The sequence below is a fragment of the Dendrobates tinctorius genome, unplaced genomic scaffold, assembly GCF_039654945.1.
Source record: "Dendrobates tinctorius isolate UK_male_01 unplaced genomic scaffold, ASM3965494v1 ptg000229l, whole genome shotgun sequence".
In the NCBI taxonomy this organism is placed as follows: domain Eukaryota; kingdom Metazoa; phylum Chordata; class Amphibia; order Anura; family Dendrobatidae; genus Dendrobates; species Dendrobates tinctorius.
In genome coordinates this window covers 4,206,858-4,227,306 of record NW_027361896.1, presented here as the reverse complement: position 1 = coordinate 4,227,306, position 20,449 = coordinate 4,206,858, and the positions used below count along the sequence as shown (strand labels likewise).

Genomic DNA, 20,449 nt, shown 5'->3' with positions numbered 1-20,449 from the left:
AGCGCTTTTATTGTTCGAGTCAGTACGGTTACAGCGATACCTCATTTATGTCGTTTTTTTACGTTTTGGCGGTTTTATGCAATGAAAACTATTTTATGTAAAAAATAATTATTTTTGCATCGCTTTATTCTGCGAGCTATAACTTTTTTATTTTTTCGCTGATGACACTGTATGGCGGCTCTTTTTTTGCGGGACAAGATGACGTTTTCAGCGATACCATGAATATTTATATGAGTCTTTTTGATCACGCGTTATTGCACTTTTTGTTCAACGGTATGATAATAAATCATTATTTTTTGCTTCGTTTTTTATTTTTATTTTTTAAGCGGTTCGCTAACGGGGTTATCTAATGGGACGGTTTTATAGGGAAGGTCGCTACAGACGCGGTGATACCAAATATGTGTACTTCTATTGTTTTTTTCTTTTTTTATTTCCAAAAAATGAATTTATTGGGGAATATTTTTTTTTCTAATTTATTTAGGGATTTTTTTAAAATTGTTTTTTATTTTTTTTTTTAACTTTATTAGGTTGTCCCAGGGGGACATCACTGTCCTGTGACAGATCGCTGATCTGTCACATCACAGATCACTGTGACAGCGATCTGTCACAGGCTTAGCGCAGACGTCTTCATGCCTGCGCTTTGCAGGCACTGAGGAAGTCAGCTCCCTACAGGCCCCTGAAGGTCCCCGTTGCCATCTTGGATCCGGGGACCTGTAGGGAAAGAGACCCCCGCAGCAGCGCTGCACATTGCGCTGCTGTGGGGGGCTCAGGGAAGCACGGAGGGAGCCCCCTCCCTGCCGATGCTTCCCTTTAACCCCCGGTACAACGCGATCGTGTTTGATCGCGGTGTGCAAGGGGTTAAAGTGTTGGGGGAGGTCCGTGACTGCCCCTGACACATTGTGCCGGGTGTCAGCTGTGATAATTAGCTGACACCCGGCCGCGATCAGCGGCGCTCACCACGTGGGCGCCGCTGATCGCTGTGACGTACTATCACGTCCCTGGGAATTAAGTCCCAGGGCACATGGACGGGATAGTACGTCACATGGGATTAAGGGGTTAAAGTGATTGCCGACACATTAGTCAGTTATTACATTACAAAGGACTCTCGAACTTTGAAAGCTCTCCAGTCTTTTCTTGCCGTTAGTTGTGAGTGGAATAACTGACAAATACAGAACAATCTCCCAAATAACATGTCACGCTCCACAATATCATGTGAAAAATGTAAATTTTATTAACAATATCATATATAAAATACATCAGAAATGAGTATATATGGTGGAAATTAGGCAGGATCGCTCTCCGAAGAAGCCTGTCTGGCGAAATGCGTCGGGCATTGGCAGGCTCTACCCGGTTCCCACATGGGTAACGACTTCTTGCAGTTAGTGTAGCTTTATTTATGGTGTTCCATGTGATAGTATGATTGGCCAGCAATAGGGGATAGCTGACTTACATTCTTCTCTATCCCACCAGCTTATTTGTCCTTTGACTTTTGGATCCTAGACCGTGTATAATGCATTTCTAGCACTATTGTCAGCACTTTACCTTTGCACATCAATGTATATTTTTGTACTACCCGGCCTAGGTCCATCAATACTCACAGGTGTGGTGATATAATTCATGTTATTTATACAATTTGTTTTCTACTGTCTCTTATCTATGCTGGTTCCCTGACTTGGTTCAGCTCACAGAGACACCATTTATTATTTACTTGCTGCTACTCTTTCTGTCCTTTCCACCATATATACTCATTTCTGATGTATTTTTTATATGATATTGTTAATAAAATTTACCTTTTTCACTTGATATTGTGGAGAGTGACATGTTATTTAGGTGATTGTTCTGGGCTTTAAACTCCATGGTCTATTGTAGGTTTGCCTTGTATTAAGAGTTGCCCTCATGGTTGTAAATCAAAAATTGTTTTGTAATGGAGTGATCATTAGAGGTATGATATTTCTTGTTGAACTGAGAAATACAGCCTGGTAAGGCCTCTTTCACACTTCAGTTTTTTGCATCAGTCAAAATCCGCCAAAAGGACGGATGCTGGATCCATTTTCGAACTGATGACAACGGATGCCACCCATCGTTTTTTTTGACGGATCCACAAAATGAAGAATTTTAAAGGAATAGCAGCCTGGAAAAGGAGAGAGAGAGAGATTGAGAGAGATTTTTTTTTTGGTCCGGCACCCAGAAAGAATTTCGGGTTAAATGAGTGTCTGGAGGATCCGCCAGAGAAAAAAACGTTGCAAGCTCCGTTTTCAAATCTTTGAGGATGGTGACGGACAGCAACTTTTGGCGGATCCTCAAAAAAAACGGATGCAACGGACGGCAATCCGTCACAATCCGCCATTAATGGAAATCAATGGGGAAAAAACGGATCCTCAAAAGAAAATTGAGGATCCATTTTTTTTCAAAAACTGGCGGATTGTGACTGATTGCAAAAAACTGAAGTGTAAAAGAGGCCTAAGAGAACGTATGCATATCACAGCTGAGATTTCTTCTCAGTTGTATCCATAAACAAGGCGCATATAGATGAATCAGAAGTATGGAGTAGCTCAGTGGGGCTTCCTTTATGGCCACAACATGCAACTGCAGCCTAAAGCTATGTTCACACTTTGCCTTTTTTGCAGCATTTTTTTATGCCCCGTTTAATGTGCTTACAAAAAGCATGTTTTGCTAATTTTTGGCTGCGTTTTCCTTAGTTTTTCTCTGCGTTTTTGTCTGGGTACATTTGTCTCTTGTGCATGACTACAAAGTTTAGTGCATAAAAAAAAATCCGATACAACTTTATCAGGTTTTGGCAGCAAGAACGCAGAAAAACTGATACCTGCATTTTTTTTTAGTTTTTGCACTACATGGTGCATTTTGTAAAAACCAAGCTCTTATGACTAAACAACCAGTTAAAAAAACAAGGTGTGTACATGAGATTTCTAAAATCTCATTGACTTTGTTGGTACTGTGACACGCAGCAGAAAACGTGCTAAAAAAAATGCAACATGTGAACATAACCTAAATGTGTATGCAACCATACTATCACAAGAGAACATTGCAGTAACCTAATCTAAGCCCAATAAACCATGTATATGTATGTATGTATAAACCATGATCAGGTCTTTTTTTATCCCATTGTGTATAGGATAATGATTGTTACCATATGCTGAAAGCAGAGATCTGAGAACTGTGGATTTTATGTTTACAATTGTTTCTCTTTTCATCATGCAATGTAATGGCTCTATTTGAAATATGATATGTATAATACTCTTTTAAGCAGCCAGTCTCTAAAACTTAATAAATATTTTCTTTATTTGTTATTTTGCAGACATATCTGTGGGAAATGACCAGTGGAGTTGAAGAAATTCCACATGGCATTGTGAATAAAGAACATATTATCTTTGGAAACATGCAGGAAATTTACGAGTTTCATAATAAGTGAGTACAGTTTAGGTATACTACTTTTTTCAGGTGGAAGGGATTATTGACTGAATTTTATTCAGCTTCTTTTTACATAATACTTTGAAATGCTTACATGCATACTATAAGGCTGGGTGCAGACGATCCGGAAGTAGCAGCGTTTTGGACTCAATTGATATTCGCTGCTTCCAAAATGCTGTTGTCTATTGAACTCAGATAAATCACTGAACCGGGCGGATTTACCGCATCCAATGCATTCTATTTATGTCATTTCTGTTGCGGAGACTAGCGTCTAAGCAAGAGACATTGACATTCTACGGTCTGGAAAGACGCGCCGCATGTCTGTCTCTGCGGCTGATCTGCAGGCATCTCTGGACGCATAGTGGGCAAGGGATTTCTTGAAATCCCCTCCGCTATGCAGTTACAACTGGACACTATAAATTCGTAATGTCAAACTCGCAGCAGTTTCTGATCATGAGCACAAATCCTTAGTAGCGTTTTGCAGTGTTTTTTTTCTGCTGACAAAATCTGCATTCTCGGCAGTAAAAGCACTGCTTTTTTGAAGCTTTCGTTTTTGCTCTGTTTTTTTTCTGTGTGGATTACATGTGCTTTCTCTGCAGTACATGTTTAATAAAATTATTTTTATTCGCAAAAAATGTGAAACTTATGTGCAGCTTTTTTTTGCAGCGTTTTGGCACTTTCTCATTGCTTTCTATGGGAGAAGAAAAACTGAAAAATGCTGAAAGAAGTGACATACTGCAGATTTCAATGACTAGAGATGTTATCTGGTGCAAGGTGTTATAGCATATGTATGTGCCTTTGATCATCTAACCTCCCCTGGTGTGCTAGTCAATTGGTAATTTATCCCAATCCAAATCCCACAATCTTTCTCACCTGATCCTGTACTCAGTCCTATAAATTTAGCAGCCTTCTAAGGGGTGCACGCATGTGGGGTCTGGCATGCGTGTCCCTGCAGCAAAAATATCACTGCAGCCAAGTTTCAGGAAGCTGCAGTTATTTCAATGGCAGTTAGCCATGGCACTAGTTAGGTAACACACACTATGTATCTGTCTCTTTTGGGTATGTCTGCCGAGTAAGCACTTATCATTACTAGGACCTAGCTTTTCTATTAACCCATCTTACTCCTTCACCATGTTTACCTATGCCCTTACAGTGTTTGCTCCACTACTCCTCACACTCCTTCACTATCCCCAAACCCAAGCACCCGCTAACCAAATAATTATCTCCCCTTCCCTCTTACCTCCCCACCTGTCCTCCTCTGCTGACCTGCTCCTCAACCTCAGATCTGTCCGACTAAAACATAAAGCAAGCCACCCACTTTCCTCCTCCCACCTTCTCTCCTCCTCATTGCTGGCGACATATCTCCCAATCCTGGACCTCCACAGCTCATACCTCCCATTACTACCCCCTCCTACCGCTCCCTATCTAATATGAACTACCGCAATCTTTCCAACATAAAACCCATGCCCCTGACGCCCCCCACTCACTCTCGAATGCCTGCTCCATCTGCAATAAGCTTCACATGAATCATGACCTCTTTCTCTCTCGCAATCTTGCCTTCCTCGGCCTCAAAGAAACATGGCTGACACCCTCTGACACTATCTCCCCAGCTACGCTGTGTTATGGTGGCGTCAACTTCACCCACACGCATCACCCTGGCAACAGACACGGTGGAGGAGTGGGTCTTCTCCTTCCTTCTAACTGCACCTTTTACCCAGTCACACGTCATCCCTCCCTTATCCTCTCCTCTATTGAAGTCCACTATGTCCGCATCTACTCTCCCTCCAACCTCCAAGTGGCCGTCATATACCGACCTCTGGGCCCGATCACTGCCTTTATTGACCAATTATCTACTTGGCTTCTTCACTTTCTTTCCACTGGCATCCCCACTGTCATCATGGGTGACTTCAACATCCCCACTGATAAACTTCAGTCAACAGCCTCCAAACTCCTGTCCCTTACTTCATCTTTTGGACTTGCTCAGTGTCCTCCTCAGCCACACACACAGACGAACATAAGTTAGACCTGGTTTTCACCCTTCTCTGCTCTCTATCTAACTTCACCACATCCCCTCTACCTCTATCCTACAACCATCTACTCACTTTCTCATCCCTGTCCTCTGCACCTTAAACCCCTGTCCAGCAACATGTGTACCCTCACAGAAACCTTGCACACCTAGACACCAACACACTCTCTGACTCTATTCTACCACTGGCATCCATATCTTCACTCTACGACACAGACACTGCCACTGCTTTCTACAATGCCACTCTCACATCAGCTATTAACTCAGTCGCCCCTCTCGTTCATGGTAGAGTGCGACGTATCAACAGAAAACCTTGGCGCAATAACACCATGAAAAAGCTCCGGCAAGTGTCCAGGGCTGCAGAGCGGCTTTGGAAGAAAGCAAATTCACAAGATGAGTTCACTGCATTCAAACAGGCAACACTCGCTTTCAAATCTGCCCTCACCTCTGCTAAACAGGCCTACTTAGCAACCCTTGTAGCTTCCCTATCCTACAACCCGTTATTCAAAACTTTTAACTCCCTTCTCCGCCCACCACTGCCCTCTCCATCCTCCCTCATCTCTGCTGAGGACTTTGCCACATACTTCATAAATAAGATCGACCAAACAAGGCAAGTCTTCATTGTTCAACCACCACAACCCCTTTGTATACCAGACCAATGCTCAAATCCCATGACCTCACTCTCCAACATCACTGAAGGGGAGCTTGTCTCCTCTCCAAATCGCACCTTACCACCTGTGCACTCAACCCCATCCCACCTCCTCCCCAACCTCACCACCACTGTTATCCCATCCCTAACCAATATGTTCAGCCTATCACTAACTTCGGGTACCTTCCCTTCTGCTTTCAAACATGCCACAATCAAGCCTATCCTTAAAAAGCCAACCCTCGACCCAACAGCCCAATATCGCTGCTCCCTTTCGCTTCCAGAATCCTGGAGCAGCACGTCCACATTTAACTTTCCTCCCACCTCTCATCTAACTTGCTCTTTGACAGTCTACAATCTGGTTTCCACCCCCATCACTCCACTGAGACAGCCCTGACCAAAATTACTAATGACCTACTTACAGCCAAAGCTAATGGACAATACTCTATACTCCTCCTTCTAGACTTGTACTCTTGCTTTCGACACAGTTGACCACTGCCTTCTACTACAGATCCTCTCCTCCTTTGGCCTCAAAGACCTCGCCCTATCCTGGAGCTCCTCATACCTTTCCAACTGCACATTCAGCGTCTCCTATTCACACACTACCTCCTCATCCCACACTCTCTCTGTTGGACTCCCCCAAGGCTCTTTTCTCGGACCCCTTCTCTTCTCAATCTATACCCTTGGCCTGGTACAACTCATAAAGTCCCATGGATTCCAGTACCACCTGTATGCTGACGACACTCAGATCTACCTCTCTAGCCCAGAAGTCACCTCTCTGCTGTCCAGTGTCTATCAGCCATATCCTCATTCTTCTCCTCTCGCTACCTCAAACTCAATGAGGACAAATCTGAACTCATTATCTTTTTTACATCTCATAGATCTTCCTTACCTAATCTATCTATCTATCTATCTATCACAATTAAAACTAGAACAACATGGGAAGGGAAGAAAAAGACCAGAAAAAGCCATACACCTGACAAATGCTATTGAGAACTCTGCTATTAGAAGTGGAAAGGAAGAACAAAGACGAAAGAATCTAATTAATAAAAATATTGGAGAAAGAGAAACCAATCACAAACTAAAGTGTTTCTATACTAATGCACAAAGCATGGGCAACAAACGAGGAGAATTGGAACTACTAACACAGGAAAAGAAATATGATGTCATTGGAATCACTGACGATACACATGATTGGAATACAAGACTAGAAGGATACAACTTATTTGCAAGAAACAGACTTGATAAATGAGGAGGGGGTGTCGCATTGTATGTTAGAAACGCGTATATCTCCACAGAGATTGAAGCTTCAGAGACTGGGAGTTCTGTGGAAACTGTTTGGGTAAGAATACAAGGACAGAACAATGGAAAGGACACCATTGTAGGCATTTACTACAGGCCGCCTGTGCAAACTGAAGATATGGATGAACTCTTTATGCATCAAATGGCCAAGTTCTCCAAAAAATATGACATAGTTGTCATGGGAGATTTCAACTATCCAGACATTTGTTGGGAATCTCTCTCAGGCAAAACTAACAGGTCAAGGAAATTCTTATCCTCTCTTGCTGACAACTTTATCTTCCAAAAGGTAAGGGAGAAAACAAGGGGAACTGCTACCTTGGATCTAATCCTTATAAACAGGGAGGAAATGGTTGAGGAGGTAAAAGTGGCTGGGACCCTAGGAGGTAGCGACCATGCTATTTTAGAATTTTGGATAACTAGAGGCGGAAGACCTGTGAAGACTCAGACGTCAAGGTTAGATTTCAGAAAGGCAGATTTTAAGGGATTCAGAAAGAGAATTGGAGGGATCCAATGGCTGGATATCCTTAAAGACAAAAATGTCCAGGAAGGATGGGAAATCTTGAAAAATGAAATTCTCAAAGCACAGTTGTTAACAATTCCGAAAAGAGGGAAGAATAGGAAGCATTTAAGGAAACCAGGATGGATGAACACAGAACTTAAGCACATGCTAAAAAGGAAGACAAAAATGTTTATAAAATGGAAAGAGGGAGGCATATCTAAAGAAGAATATAATGCTGTCTGCAGAACCTGCAGGGCACAAATCAGATTACTAAAGCTGAAAATGAATTGAGGCTTGCAAGAGATGTCAAAAGCAATAATAAAGGATTCTGGGGATATGTCAAAAGTAAAAGAAAAGTCAAAGATGCTATAGGATTTTAACAGGATGAAAATGATGAAATGGTAAGACAGGATGTTGAGAAGGCTGAACTTTTAAATTCCTATTTTGCATCTGTTTTCTCTCAGAAAGGAAATGTAACATCAACTGTTATTCACTGTCCTATTAAGGGAATAGAAGAATCCAGGATATCTATAAACAGAAAGATAGTGAGGAAACACTTAGCTAACCTAAATGAATTCAAGTCTCCAGGTCCAGATGAATTACACCCCAGGGTACTGAAGGAGATAGCAGAAGAAATATTTGAACCCCTCTCCATAATCTTTGAAAATTTTTGGAGAACAGGAGAAGTGCCAGAAGACTGGAGAAGAGCAAATGTTGTTCCTATCTTCAAAAAGGGGAAGAAGGTGGACCCAGGCAACTATAGGCTGGTGAGTCTGACTTCTATACCAGGAAAGATCTTTGAACAAATTATTAAACAACATGTATGTCAATACCTGGATAAGAATGAAGTGATTAAACAGAGTCAGCATGGGTTTGTAACTAATAAGTCATGTCAGACTAACTTAATTTCCTTCTATGACGGTATCACTGATTGGGTGGATCAAGGAAATGCTGTAGATATAGTATATCTTGACTTCAGCAAAGCATTTGACAAAGTCTCTCATACAATCCTTATTGAAAAAATGACTAAGTATGGAATGGACAAGGCAACTGTTAGGTGGATTCAAAACTGGCTTAGTGATCAGACCCAAAGAGTGGTCGTAAATGGCTGCACATCCAGTTGGAAGAATGTCTCAAGTGGGGTACCACAGGGCTCTGTCCTGGGCCCTGTATTGTTCAACATCTTTATCAACGATTTAGATGAAGGAATTGAGGGTAAACTGATTAAATTTGCTGATGACACAAAGCTAGGAGGGATAGCTAATACTAGAGAAGAGAGAGAGAGGATTCAAAAAGATTTAAATAAACTGGAGAAGTGGGCAGCAACTAACAGAATGGTTTTTAACAGGGAGAAATGCAAAGTACTACATCTGGGCAACAAAAATGAAAAAAGCATATATAGAATGGGAGGAATAGGGCTAAGTGACAGCACATGTGAAAAAGACTTGGGTATACTAATAGATCACAGACTGAATATGAGTCAACAGTGTGATGCAGCAGCAAAAAAGGCAAATGCAATTCTAGGATGTATTAACAGAAGCATACAGTCTAGATCACGTGAAGTCATTATTTCCCTCTACTCCTCTTTGGTCAGACCTCATCTGGAATATTGTGTCCAGTTTTGGGCACCACATTTTAAAAAAGACATCAACAAACTGGAGCAAGTTCAGAAAAGAGCGACCAGAATGGTGACCGGTCTGCAAACCCTGTCTTATGAGGCAAGGTTGCAGGATTTGGGAATGTTTAGTTTGCAAAAGAGAAGACTGAGAGGAGACTTAATAGCTGTCTACAAATATCTAAAGGGCTGTCACATTGTAGAAGGATCAACTTTATTCTCATTTGCACAAGGAAAGACTAGAAGCAATGGGATGAAACTGAATGGGAGGAGACACAGATTAGATATTAGAAAAAACTTTTTGACAGTTAGAGTGATCAATGAGTGGAACAGGCTGCCACGAGAAGTGGTGAGTTCTCCTTCAATGGAAGTCTTCAAACAGAGGCTGGACAGACATCTGACTGGGATGATTTAGCGAATCCTGCTTTGAGCAGGGGGTTGGACCAGATGACCCAGGAGGTCCCTTCCAACTCTACGATTCTATGATTTGATGATTCTAATTAACGGCATCATGCTTTCCCTGTACCGCAAGTCCGCTGCCTCGGAGTAACCCTTGACTCTGCCTTGTCTTTCAAACCGCATATCCAAGCTCTTGCCACCTCCTGTCACCCCCAGCTCAAAAATATTTCCGGAATCCATCCTTTCCTCAACCCTCAATCTACTAAAAAGCTTGTTCATGCCCTCATCATCTCCTGCCTTGACTACTGCAACATCCTTTTCTGTAGCCTCCCTGCTAACACCCTTGCACCTCTCCAGTCCATCCTTATGGCCGGGGTCACACTAACCGGCGCAAAATACGGTCAGTATTTTACATGCGTAATACGGATGAATGGCCCCTAAACAGTGCTCCGTATGTCATCCGTAATCAAGGTGTGGTCGCGTATTTTGCGCATGTAAGCATCTGTATGTAATCTGTATGGCATCCGTATGGCGAGATTTTCTCGCAGGCTTGCAAAATGGACATATAATGGAGCCCTATGACAGGGCTTCTAAACAGAAACCAAAGAATAGATATAGACACATAGAATGCATATACACTCACTGGCCACTTTATTAGGTACACCATGCTAGTAACGGGTTGGACCCCCTTTTGCCTTCAGAACTGCCTCAATTCTTCGTGGCAGAGATTCAACAAGGTGCTGGAAGCATTCCTCAGAGATTTTGGACCATATTGACATGATGGCATCACACAGTTGGCGCAGATTTGTCGGCTGCACATCCCTGATGCGAATCTCCCGTTCCACCACATCCCAAAGATGCTCTATTGGATTGAGATCTGGTGACTGAGGAGGCCATTTGAGTACAGTGAACTCATTGTCATGTTCAAGAAACCAATCTGAGATGATTCGAGCTTTATGACATGGCGCATTATCCTGCTGAAAGTAGCCATCAGATGCCTGTTCTTAGCTGAGAGGAGTGGTACCCAGTGTGGTCTTCTGCTGCTGTAGCCCATCTGCCTCAAAGTTCGACGCACTGTGCGTTCAGAGATGCTCTTCTGCCTACCTTGGTTGTAACGGGTGGCAATTTGAGTCACTGTTGCCTTTCTATCAGCTCGAACCAGTATGCCCATTCTCCTCTGACCTCTGGCATCAACAAGGCATTTCCGGCCACAGAACTGCCGCTCACTGGATTTTTTTTCTTTTTCGGACCATTCTCTGTAAACCCTAGAGATGGTTGTGCGTGAAAATCCCAGTAGATCAGCAGTTTCTGAAATACTCAGACCAGCCCTTCTGGCACCAACAATCATGCCACGTTCAAAGGCACTCAAATCACCTTTCTTCCCCATACTGATGCTCGGTTTGAACTGCAGGAGATTGTCTTGACCATGTCTACATGCCTAAATGCACTGAGTTGCCGCCATGTGATTGGCTGATTAGAAATTAAGTCTTAACACACAGTTGGACAGGTGTACCTAATAAAGTGGCCAGTGAGTGTATATATATATATATATATGTATTCTATGTGTCTATATCTATTCTTTTGTTTCTTTATTAAACCTGTCAGTGTGAGTTTACTGTATAGCGCACTGAATTGCCGCCTTTGCTAAAAGACACCGGGTGCGTATTTCTCGCAAGTCACATGTGTGGTCCGTGTGTAATCCGTATTTTTTGCGCACCCATAGACTTGCATTGGCGTACTACGGTCGTAGTACGCTGACAATCGCAGCATGCTGCGATTGGCATGGACCGTAGAATACGGATGAGAAATACACGGCTGGTGCGAGGGACCCCATAGAGAATCATTGGTCCGTGTCTAATGCGTGCTTTTAGCGCCTCTCACTCGGCCGTATTCCTCGCCAGTGTGACCCCGGCTTAACTCTGCTGCCCGACTAATTCATCTCTCTCCTCGCTACTCCTCCGCTTCTCCCCTCTACAAATCTCTTCACTGGCTCCCATTCCCTCAGCATAACCAGTTCAAATTATTAATACTGACCTACAAGGCCATCTATAACCTGTCTCCTCCATATATCTCTGAACCAATTTCCCTATATCTTCCCTCAAGTAATCTCCGGTTCTCCCAAGACCTCCTTCTCTCCTCAACACTTATTTGCTCCTCACCCACTGCCTCCAAGACTTCTCAAAAATATCACCCATCCACTGAAATTCTTTGCCCCAACACATCCGACTATCAACCACATTCGGATCCTTCAGACGGAACCTGAAAACCCACCGCTTCAGGAAAGCTTACAGCCTGCAATGACACCGCTACCTCCTCACCACTACTGGAGCTACCGCCTCACCATCACCAGAGCTGCTGCAAACCCCAACTTACTGTCTCCTTCCCCACCATCCTATGATATCTGTAATTTGTATGTAACCCCTTCTCATGTGAAGCACCATGGAATCAATGGTGCTATATAAATAAATAATAAGAATAATAATTTTTGAAATCGTTTGCTGGTACTGTTAAACGCCACTTAAAAAAAATCAGCAAAAAAAGCTGTGTATGAACATAGCCTAAGGTAATGTTCCCACAATGAGTATTCAGTGTGTTTTTTTTTGTTATAGATTTTCATCACCAATTAGTTAATTTAAATTACTTTCATTTTTTAATAGTGTGTTTGAATGCATTTTTTATTTACATTTTATCACTTTTTCATATTTACCACAAGGGAAAATTGATGTTGCAGAATTCAAAAACACATCACAGGTTAGTTTACGCTGCGTAAAAATAGAAATTGCGGTGGGTGTGAGTTCTGTAAATCCTTTTCGCTTTACTGGAACTGTAGTTTGCTGCGATTTTTGCTCATGAAAATACAAAGCTTGAAACCCACACCAAATAATCATCATGAGAACTTGACCTAAGGCAACGTTTACCCAGGCGGATAATCATTTAGATGGTGACAGATGCAATCATAACACGCAACTGCCAAGCAATATCAGAAAAGTATTTATAGAACTGGAAAATTTTCCAAGGCGCTCGTGCTGACGTCACATAGCTGAAGTGAGTTCACAGTCCAACACCATGCAGGACGCTTGGCGTTTGCCAGATAACACCAGAATTGGCAAATTGGCCACTGGCGCCCTGTGCTCTTCACAGATGATACCAGGATCACACTGAGCATATGTAACAGACGTGAGAGAGTCTGGAGATGCCGTGGAGAGTGATCTGCTGCCTGCAACATCCTTCAGCATGACCAGTTTGGCAGTGGGTCAGTAATGGTGTGGGACCAGGCATTTCTTTGGAGGGCTGCACGGTGTTGAGCTGTGAGCACAACCCCCATCTGTGGACGTCAGGTACTCAGACCATCCTCATGGAGTCGGTTTCTAACCGTTTGTGCAGACACATGCACATTTGTGGCCTGCTGGAGGTCATTTTGCAGGGCTCTGGCAGTGCACCTCCTGTTCCTCCTTGCACAAAGGCTGAGGTAGCCGTCCTGCTGCTGGGTTGTTGCCCTCCTATGGCCCCCTCCACATCTCCTGGTGTACTGGCCTGTCTCCTGGTAGCGCCTCCAGCCTCTGGACACTACGCTGACAGACACAGCAAACCTTCTTGCCACAGCTCCCATTGATGTGCTATCCTGGATGAGCTGCACTACCTGATTCACTTGTGTGGGTTGTAGAGTCTGTCTCATGCTACCACGAGTGTGAAAGCACAACCAACATTCAAAAGTGACCAAAACATCAGCCAGAAAGCATTGGTACTGAGATGTGGTCTGTGGTCCCCACCTGCAGAACCACTCCTTTATTGAGGGTGTCTTGATAATTGAAATACAGCAAAAATGCCAATAATGATCAGAAATTGACAATTAATTCTCACCCAAATATGTATAATGTATAACAGCAAGTGAGATAAAATATAACTTTTAATGCATAGCTTAAAAATTACCAGACCTAAAGTGTCACCAAATAGTGATTAAAATGAGATGCCCATACACTGGGTGATCCCCAAGGGATAATTGAAAAAACCCAAAAGCATCAAATAGGAATATAGAATGCAGCTAGTATAACATCCAAACAGCAATCTATATATATTGGATACAGCATAAAAAATAGCAGCAAAATGCCATAGCCAATTGCACTCATATGTTTATATACTGGCTAGACCAAAAAAAAAAGGGAGGGGGTTCATAGCCACCAATAGATGAGAATAATAAAAGGAACAATCTCACCAATATTTTGCAGACGGTCAGGAGTCTCCAGGGATACTCATCATACATGTGGAGAGGCAGCGATGGGAGTACAATACCCTGTCACATCCCTCATAAGCTGACCATTACCTGATCCCCAGGCTCCTGCCCTGACAAGGGCAGTCCACAACTAGCCCTAGATTGCACAAGCCCTACACTTTCCCTTAAAGGAGCGTCCCGGCGCGTTTCATCCAAGTAACTCTTCAGGGGACTAACTTGTTCAAAAGTGCCACAGTGCTAAAGCTAAAAGACATACATCCTCCTGCTCTCAATGCTATCTTGCTGTCTTGATAATTGCCAATAATTTCCATCTGTTATCTATTCCATTTGCACAACAGCATGTGAAATTGATTGTCAATCAGTGTTGCTTCCTAAGTAGACAGTTTGATTTCACAGAAGTTTGATTTACTTGAAGTTATAGCCTGTTGTTTAAGTGTTCCCTTTATTTTTTTGAGCAGTGTACATTGAATGTTATGAATGGGTCACAAAGGAGGAGATCAGGTCCAGGCTAAGCCACAGAGAACCAGAGAGGTTGGTACCTAAGTGGATTGCAGACCCCTGGTCCTGTCAACACAACTAGCAGTAGCCGTGGAGCGTACCTACGCTGATCCTAGGCGCCTCGGCACAGCCGGAGCGCTAACTAAGCCTAAAGCAAGAAAAGGGAAATCTAAACTGCCCCAGAGCAGACCCCAAAGGAATAGATAGCCCCCAAACATATATTGTCGGTGAGACAAGATGAAAACACAAACACAGGCAGGAAAATAGACTGAGCAAATGATGGGGCCCACACTGACTAGACAAGAAAGGAAAGACACTGTCTGCAATCACGCAAAAAAAACTGTGCAAAAAGTCCAACACGTCTGATGCAAAAAAACACTGAAGTCACACGACTTCGCCCCCCACTATATCAGCGCTCTGGTATACTCTGATAGCAGAGCAAAAAGAGACCAATCTAACGGGATAAAACAAACTGGCACAAGCAGTAACATATGGGCGGTGATTCAGCACAGCCCCAGCCGGAGAAGGCTGACCCGCACCAAGAAGAGATAGACAAAACCAGATCAAATGCAAACAGAATAACAAAATTTAACCACTTATCTGAAAATGCAGGGACAGAGCTGGAGAAATCAGACCTCAGGAGGAACAGGAAGCAAATCACCAGCAGGGATAGAGGGAGTCGGCTGTCTTAAATCCCAATCTGAAATCCCAGATCTCCAATCGACATCATCATTATCAGGTGGCATGCCTCTGTCAATCAGATCAGCTCCATTACCTCCAGTAACCACCAGAGGGAGCCCAGAAAGAGAACTCGCAACCCCTCTGTCGATCTGACCAGCTCCACTACCTTCAGTATTAGCCAGAGGGAGGCCAGATAGCGAATTCACAACAATTGAAGGTAAATATGCAATATAGCCTACAAAAGAAAATTGCATTCAGTGCATACATAGCATGGTCATGTGACCTAAGATAAATTCCAGTTATCAGGGGTTTGTTAATTATATGCTTAAAATTATATAGAGTGGGTCATAATGCAGAGTGACCATCATTAAACATAAAGTGCATTAGTGCATATGTAAACTGGTCACAGGACCTAGTAATGATGCCACCTAAGCTCCCCACAAAGACTGGTGCAAACATGAAACAGATAAATAGAAGTAGAAAGAGTATATGACCTTGTCCTGCAGCGCAGATCCCCAACACGCGTTTCGCGTTACCTTCTTCCAAGGGGGTTGTGTTGATGTAACTGTGTTTAATGCGTGGTTATATACTCCCACACCTGCCGTGATAATGAGTGAACATGGAGTGAAGTGCTTTGGAGCTGGGCATGTGACGTCATCTTGGGACATTCCCGTCTGCCGCTCAGCCACTCCCCCATCCGGCACGTTAGGATGAAGAGGTGGCCCAACTGGCTACGTGAGTACATCTCCTGGACAAACCACGTCACTGTGGGAAAACGTCATGCGCTGCCTAGCCGCGCCTCCATCCGACATGCCGGGACAGAGAGGTCGCATCGGCTTACAGCATTAACGCGTCGCCACAGCAACCACCCAGAGAGCTAGGGACATATAGCATGTTGTGAAATACTATAATAACTAGTGCAATTGTGTATATTTCAATGACCAGACACAGATATATATCATAAATAGTAAAATAAAAACATATATACAATATGTATGTTAACGAGAAATATAAAAGGTGCATAAATATAATTATATACTGTGCATATATAAGGTGCGCATATTACTATTCTAAAAGTAAAATGAGTAAATGAAAGAGTGGCAAGAAGCAATTTTATTAAAGTGCAAAATATAAATTCTTATATCTTTATACTACACATCAACCGCCCAAACGAAGTAATGGGTAAAAATATAATAAAAATAAGAGTGCAATGCATTAACCCCTTAACCCCCAAGGGTGGTTTGCACGTTCATGACCGGGCCAATTTTTACAATTCTGACCACTGTCCCTTTATGAGGTAATAACTCTGGAACGCTTCCATGGATCCTGGTGATTCTGACACTGTTTTCTCGTGACATATTGTACTTCATGCTAGTGGTAAAATTTCATTAATATAACTTGCGTTTATTTGTGAAAAAAACGGAAATCTGGCGAAAATTTTGAAAATTTTGCAATTTTCCAACTTTGAATTTTTATGCCCTTAAATTACAGAGATACGGCACACAAAAAACTTAATAAGTAACATTTCCCACATGTTTACTTTACATCAGCACAATTTTGGAACCCAAATTTTTTTCTTAGGAAGTTATAAGGGTTAAAAGTTGACCAGCGATTTCTCATTTTTGCAACACCATTTTATTTTTACGGACCACATCACATTTGAAGCCACTTTGAGGGGTCTATATGATAGAAAATACCCAAAAGTGACAACATTCTAAAAACTGCACCCCAAGGTGCTCAAAACCACATTCAAGAAGTTTATTAACCCTTAAGGTGCTTCAAAGGAATTTTTTGAATATTTAAAAAAAACCTGAACATTTAACTTTTTTTTCACAAAAAAATACTTCAGGTTCAATTTTTTTTATTTTACCAAGGGTAACAGGAGAAGTTGGACTGCAAAAGTTATTGTGCAGTTTGTCCTGAGTACGCTGATACCTGATATGTGGGGGGGAACCACTGTTTTGGGGCATGGCAGAGCTCAGAAGGGAAGGAGCGCCGTTTGACTTTTTCAATGCAAAATTGGCTAGAATTCAGATCGGACGCCATGTCACGTTTGGAGAGCCCCTGATGCACCTAAACAGTGGAAATCCCCCACAAGTGACCCCATTTTGGAAACTAGACCCCCCAAGGAACTTATCTAGATATGTGGTGAGAACTTTGAACCAACAAGGGCTTCACAGAAGTTTATAACGTACAGTGATACAATTAAAAAATCATATTTTTCCACAAAAATGATCTTTTCACCCCCAATTTTTATTTTCCCAAGGGTAAAAGGACCCTAAAAGTTATTGTGCAATTTGTCCTGAGTACGCTGATACCCCACATGTGGGGGTAAACCACTATTTGGGCGCATGGCAGAGCTCGGAAGGGAAGCAGCGCCACTTGACGTTTTTGGCTGGAATTGAGATCGGACACCATGTCGCGTTTGGAAAGCCCCTGATGTACCAAAACAGTGAAAAACCCCCACAAATTACACCATTTTGGAAACTAGACTCCCTAAGTAACTTATCTAGATGTGTGGTGAGCACTTTGAACCCCCCAGTGCTTCACAGAAGTTTATAACGCCCGGACGTGAAAATAAAAAAATCGTATTTTTTCCATGATCTTTTAGTCACCAATTTTTTTATTTTCCCAACGGTACCAGGAGAAATTGGACCCCAAAATTTGTTGTCCAATTTGTCCTGAGTACGCTGATACCCCAAATGTGGGAGAAAACTACTGTATGGGCACACGTCGGGCTCGGAAGGGAAGTAGTGACGTTTTGGAATGCAGACTTTGATGGAATGCTCTGCGGGTGTCATGTTGCTTTTGGAGAGCCCCTGATGTACCTAAACTGTGGAAACCCCCCACAAGTGGCCCCATTTTGGAAACTAGACCCCCTAAGGAACTTATCTAGATGTGTGGTGAGCACTTTGAACCCACAAGAGCTTCACAGAAGTTTATAATGCCCGGGCATGAAAATAAAAAAATCGTATTTTTCCACAAACATGATCGTTTAGTCCCCAATTTTTTTATTTTCCCAAGGGTAACATGAGAAATTGGACTCCAAAAGTTGTTGTCCAATTTGTCCTGAGTACAATGATACCTCATATGTGGGAGAAAACTACTGTATGGGCACACGTTGGGGCTCGGAATGGAATTAGTGACATTTTGGAATGCAGACTTTGATGGAATGTTCTGCGGGTGTCATGTGCGTTTGGAGAGCCTCTGATGTACCTAAACTATTGAAACTCCCACAAATGACACCATTTTGGAAATTAGACCCCCCAAGGAACTTATCTAGATGTGTGGTGAGCACTTTGAACCCCAAAGTGCTTCACAAAAGTTTATAACGCCCGGGCGTGAAAATAAAAAAATCATTTTTTTCCACAAAAATAATATTTTTGCCCCCAATTTTTTATTTTCCTAAGGGTAACAGGAGAAACTGGACCCCAAAAGTTGTTTTGCAATTTGTCCTGAGTAGGCTAATACCCTATATCTGGGGGTAAAACACTGTTTGGGCGCATGGCAGAGCTTGGAAGGGAGGGAGCACCATTTGACTTTTTCAACGCAGAATTGGCTGGAATTGAGATCAGACGCCATGTTGCATTTGGAGAGCATGTGATGTGCCCAAACAGTGGAAACCCCCCAATTCTAACTCCAACCCTAACCCCAACACACCCCTAACCCTAATCTCACCCCTAACCCTAGCCCTAACCCTAATAGGAAAATGGAAATAAATACATTTTTTTTATTTTATTATTTTTCCCCACAAGGGGGTGATAACGGGGGGTTTGATTTACTATTGATGGCGGTTTTTATATTTGGCAGCTGTCACACGCTGAAAGACGATTTTTATTGCAAAAATAATTTTTGCATGACCACATATTGAGAGCTAAAATTTTTCCATATTTTGACCCACTGAGTCCTGTGAGGTCTTATTTTTTGTGGGACGAGTTGACGCTTTTATTGGTATCATGTTCGGGCACGTGACTTTTTTTGATCGCTTTTTATTCCGATTTTTGGGACGCAGAATTAACAAAAACCAGCATTTCATGAATTTCTTTTGGGGGGTGCGTTTACACCGTTCCGCGTGCTTAAAATTGATAAAGCCCTTTTATTCTTTGGGTCAGTACGGTTACAGCGGTACTTCATTTAGGTCTTTTTTTTATGTTTTGGCGCTTTTATGCAATGAAAACAATTTTATCTAAAAAATAATTATTTTTGTATTGCTTTATTCTGCGAGCTATAACTTTTTTATTTTTTCACTGATGACGCTATATGGCGGTACGTTTTTTGCGGGACAAGATGACGTTTTCAGCGGTACCATGCATATTTATATGCGTCTTTTTGATCGTGCGTTATTGCACTTTTTGTTCGGCGGTATGATAATAAATCATTATTTTTTGCTTCGTTTTTTATTTTTTAAGGGGTTTGCTAAAGGGATTAACTAATGGGACAGCTTTATAGGGCGTGTAGTTACGGACGCGGCGATACCAAATATGTGTACTTTATTGGGTTTTTTTTATTTCCAAAAAATAAATTTATTAGGGAATATTTTTTTTTAATTTATTTAGCGATTTTTAAAAAACTATTTTTACACTTTTTTTTTTAACTTTATTACATTGTCCCAGGTGGGACATCACTGTCCTGTGACAGATCGCTGATCTGTCACATCACAGATCATTGTGACAGATCAGTGATCTGTCACAGGCACTGCACAAGGCTTCCTCCTTGCCTGCGCTTTGCAGGCATGAGGAAGCCAGCTCCCTGCAGGCCCCCGAAGGTCCCCGTCACCATCTTGGATTCGGTGACCTGCAGGGATGGAGCCCTGTTATGATAGAGTCACCGTAGGAGGCAGACACAAAAATAGAAGCTACGTCCAGAAAACCAGAGAAGTTGGCAACTATCAGATTGCAGACCCCTGAACCTATCAACACAACAAGCAGTAGCCGTGGGGGGTTCCTACGGAGCCCTAGACCCCTCGATCACAGCCGGAGAACTAAATAGCCTAAAGACAGAAAAGGAAATCTAAACTGCCCCAGAGCAGACCCCAAAGCAAAAGGCAGCCCCCAACATATAATGACGGTGAAGCAAGATGAAAAAAACACTCAGAAAGGTAGAAAGATAGGCTGAGCAAATGA

At 42.5% G+C, this 20,449-nt stretch overlaps 1 protein-coding gene across 1 annotated transcript in view; it reads left to right on the top strand.

Annotated features, from left to right (window-relative positions):
* Window positions 1–20,449, top strand: part of TRIO (trio Rho guanine nucleotide exchange factor) — a 2,342,529-nt gene that overhangs the window by 1,098,564 nt on the left and 1,223,516 nt on the right. The window contains 1 exon segment of the mRNA XM_073555735.1: window positions 3,317–3,426. Within this exon segment, the coding sequence (XP_073411836.1) occupies window positions 3,317–3,426 (110 nt within the window).